Genomic DNA, 4,495 nt, shown 5'->3' on the forward strand with positions numbered 1-4,495 from the left:
GGAAATAATAAAATAATAAAAAGAAAACATAATAAAATATTATTATGTTTTTTATTAAAAATAATAAAATAATAAAAAGAACACATAATAAAATAATAAAAATAAAACGTAATTAAATTTCGATTTAAAGCTTTCGTGACTGCAGGGATTCATCTCTTGGTTCTTTCGGTAAAGTCACGTAGAAGGGAAGTAATAAAATAATAAATAAAACATAATAAAATACAATTCTGTCGCCTCGGCAGACCTGGTTTTCACCTGAGGACGGCTGCTTGCGTTGTGGCCGAAACGTCGTGAGAATTGTTTTATTATGTTTTATTTTTATTATTTTTATATTTCCCTTCTACGTGACTTTACCGATAGAACCAAGAAGATGAATCCCTGCAGTCACGAAAGCTTTAAATCGAAAAGAAAATGGCATTGCAAGTGGTTCACATTGGGCAGCCATTTTTGTTTGAGGTCACGTGACGTCTGTGAAGGCTGTCCGAGTGAGAGGTTGTAGCCCCGACGTTCCAGACACGTTCAGGTGCTGGGCTCGCTGACAGCACTTGCCCCGAGAGTCTGTTGAGGCTATACGGGGCGCCTTTGTCTTTGTGTGTGCGTGTGTGTGTACGTGTGTGTATGTGTGGGTGTGTATGTGTGTGTTTATGTGTCCGGCAAAACAACCTCCTACCTCCTCGCGGTGCCGGACGGGCAACACTGTCGTGGGCAGTGCTGTGGGGGGAGGGCCAATGCCCATTGGCCTCTCCCCTCATGGCGTCTGTGACCACCACAGTGGCTAAACGGGGGCTCTGGACGGGTGAGAGGGGCTGGTAACCCCTCCACCTTCAATTCATTACCACTAAACCACGAATTAAACATGAGCTGGACCCGGTACCGCCTGGATCTCTGTGGCATTCAGGAGGTCCGGTGGACCGGTTCTGGCTCCTGCCACCATGAGGGGTGGACAGTCCTCTACTCGGGGCAGGAGACTGCCAAACAACAGGGTGTGGCTCTTCTTCTGAACAAAAGAATGAAGGGGGCGTGGGAGCGTGGCGGTGAGGTGTGGGAAGCTGTAAGCCCCAGGATACTTTGGGCTCGCCTTCCCATCAACCAGAGGCGAGGAGTGGTGGTCGTGGTTACTTATGCCCCCACCGAAGACGAACATCCGTGGAGGGATGCAAGCAAAGCCGATGAGTCAGACGCTTTCTATGACCTCCTGTCACAGGTGCTGGCTAAAGTGGCCACTCGGGACAGAGTCATCTTGTTGGGTGACTTCAATGCCCGAGTTGGTCATGATGCTGACACCTGGTCTGGAGTGATTGGAAGGCATGGGCCAGATCAGCTCAATAATAACGGTAGGAGGCTGCTAGATTTTTGTGCAGCCCATGGGCTTGTAATTACCAACACGCTCTTCCGGCATCGGCGCATCCACACAACATCATGGATACATGCCGGGTCCAAGCAAGAACATCTGCTGGACTACATAGTGACGGACCAGCGGATGCGAACCCATGTCCTTGACACCAGGACCTACCGTGGAGCTGATCTGTCCTCTGACCATCGACTAGTCATCTGTAAGATGCGCCTGCCTTTCTTCCACTCCGGTGGTGGGTGTACACCCAGGATCCCATTCCAACCAAAAGTGGCCTGGTCTCAGTTAGCTGATGAAAGTTGCAAGCGAGAATTTCATCATCGCTTGCAGCTGGGGTTGGCATCGTCCCCCACTCCACCTGATGTCGAGGGTAAATGGGCGAGGTTTAGACTGTGACTCATGCAGCTGCAATGGCTGCTTTGGGTACGCGGTCCAGACCTCCCCAGAAACCCTGGCTGACAGAGGAGGTGTTCAGGTTAATTGAGAAAAAGCGACAGGCCCACTCTCATCGCCTACAGCATCCCACGTCAGAGAATGAGGAGGTTTACCGCAGCCTTCGCTCGGAAGTTCGGAGAGCCGTAAGGCGTTGTAAGGATGGGTGGTGGTCGCGGGTTGCTGAGGAGATGGAGTCTGCCTCAGTGGCCCGTGATCACAAATCACTATTTAACTCCATCAAAAAAGTAACCTGCAGCGCCACACCTATTACCATCATTAGAGGAAAAAACGGTGATCCAATCTCCGACCCCCAGGAACAGGTTTGCAGATTTGCTGAGCATTTCTGTGAGGTCCTGGGGGAGGGAAATTCTCTCAGCCAGGAAAACATCATGGCACAAAGTGGGGATAACCCTGCTGAGGCTGCGGTGCCTCAAATATTGGAAGAGGTCACCCCCTGTGAGTGGCTGGCTGAGGTTCCAGCTGTTGAGGAAGTACTGAGGGCGATCCGGAGTCTGAGACCAGGGAAGGCACCGGGCAGAGATGATCTCCCAAGCGAAATGCTGAGGGAGGGGCGTTTGTGCACAGACTGCCCTATATGACATCATAACAACAGTCTGGACCACTGGACGGGTTCCGCAGGACTGGAAGGATGCCCTGGTGGTCCCCCTCTTTAAGAAGGGGGACCGCACAGACTGTAGACAACTACAGGGGCATCTCACTCCTCAGTGTGCCGGGTAAGGTCCTGGCAAGGATTATTCAACATCGCCTGGGCTAGGCACGCTGAGAGGGGCTTGCGGAGCCCTCAATGCGGTTTCAGAAAGGGCGGGTCCTGCCCGATGCCCATATTTCTGTCCGTCTGCTACAGCAGAGGTGTAGGGAATTCCAAAAAGATCCTACATCTCTGCTTTATTGACCTGGTCAAGGCCTATGATACCATCAGTAGGACTGGACTCTGGTTGTTCTTTTCGTGCTTTTCGGATCCGGACCCGACTCTGCTCACGATCATTAGAGGACCTTCATGATGGTGAGCGGGCCCGGTTAAACTACGTGGCCGGGAGTCGAGCCTTTCCCTGTACACCTTGGGTGTGCGACAGGGATGTCCTCTGGCTCCCACATTATTTAACACTATTTTGACCGCGTAGTTCGTGAAGCCTTCAATAGCTGTACCGGGGGAATTTCCGTTTGGTACAGATATAATGGGAGGCTGATCGACGCCCGGGTGCGATCAAGGGATGGCTCCCTATTGGTCAACCACGTTATGTATGCCGATGATTTGGTAATAGCTGCTCATTCAGAAGAGGAGTTGGAGGCGCTGCTGCTGAGACTGGAGCGTGCCACTAAGAGGTGGGGCCTTACCATCAGCCCCACCAAACCAAGCACCTGCCTGGGTATTTTGTACCATCGGACACTCCACCCCCACAACTCCCAATTGGTGATGGGGCAGTTGTGGAGAGAGTGGAGAGTTTCCCATACCTGGGCAGTGTGCTTATGACCGGCTCCAGTCTATCAGCAGAGGTCTCACTCCGAATCAGTCGAGCGGCAATATCTTTCATCGGTTGCGTAACGCTGTGGTGGAAGCTACCTGGTCTGTCGCTCCGCACGAAGCTTCAGGTCTTCTCGGCCACGGTCATTCCCTCCCTTCTCTACGCTTGCGAGACGTGGACCCCCCTGGTGGAGCATCTTCGCCGGTTGGAAACATTTAGGCTGGCCTGCCTACGATCCATCCTGGGTTTAACCAGGCTGGATGTGTGAGGAGCTCACAAATCCTTGAAAGATCTGGGCAAAGTCCCATCAGTGATCTCCTCCGGCAGGCAAGGCTGCGTTTGGCTGGGGTCATGTAGCCCGCATGCCCAGCCACCGCATGCCTAAACAGCTTTTGTTCGGCCGGATCGAGGGGGCTAGACGGGCGCGGCACGGGCTGGAGAAGAGATGGAGTGATGTGGTACAGGAGGACGTGGAGCTGAGTGGACTTGCCGATGACTGGTACCAGCGGTGTCAAGATCGGCCTCAGTGGAGGAGGCTCGTGAAGGACGCTACTGGGCAGTTGGAGGCAGTCGCCCTCCAACAACAACGGAGGGCGGAGGAGCGACGCTCACAACAACGAGCGGAGCGCCGGGTGGCTAAAGCACAGCAAGTTGGCACAGTAGGGGGCACAGGTGGTGCATCAGCCAGTCATCTCGGTCATCTCGGTCAGTCGACCAGTGGCACCTGGGTCTGCCCCGTGACCTCCTGCCAGCGGGCTTTCGACACTTCACGTGGCCTCAAGGTGCACTTGGCCTGGCACAAGCATCGTGGTGACGTCACCGCCACTTAGTGGCGAATGGCGGTTGTTGTTGTTGTTGTTGTTTATGTGTGTGCATGTGTGTGTATGTGTGTGTGTGCATGTGTGTACGTGTGTGTGTGTACGTGTGTGTATGTGTGTGTATGTGTGGGTGTGTGTATGTGTGTGTATGTGCATGCACATAGCCTGGCACAAGCGTCGTGGTGACGTCACCGTCACTTAGTGGCGAGTGTCCGTTGTTGTTGTGTACTGTGTGTGTGTGTACGTGTGTGCTTATGTGTGTATGTGTGTGCTTATGTGTGTGTGTTTATGTGTGTATGTATGTGTGTATGTGTGTGTATGTGGGTGTATGTGTGGGTGTGTATGTATGCACATAGCCTGGCACAAGCGTCGTGGTGACGTCACCGCCACTTAGTGGCGAATGGCGG

The 4,495-nt window shown here is 52.9% G+C and overlaps 1 protein-coding gene across 1 annotated transcript in view; it reads right to left on the minus strand.

Annotated features, from left to right (window-relative positions):
• LOC133339571 (glycine receptor subunit alphaZ1-like) overlaps window positions 1–2,792 on the minus strand; it is an 18,904-nt gene extending 16,112 nt beyond the window's left edge. Inside the window, exon 1 of the mRNA XM_061547682.1 lies at window positions 2,738–2,792. Coding sequence (XP_061403666.1) covers window positions 2,738–2,792 — 55 coding nt within the window. The remainder of the gene's footprint in view (window positions 1–2,737) is intronic.
• Between the last annotated feature and the right edge of the window lie 1,703 nt (window positions 2,793–4,495).

The sequence above is a fragment of the Lethenteron reissneri genome, unplaced genomic scaffold, assembly GCF_015708825.2.
Source record: "Lethenteron reissneri isolate LAM-NWPU_2019-01 unplaced genomic scaffold, ASM1570882v1 scaffold_1915, whole genome shotgun sequence".
Lineage (NCBI taxonomy): Eukaryota > Metazoa > Chordata > Hyperoartia > Petromyzontiformes > Petromyzontidae > Lethenteron > Lethenteron reissneri.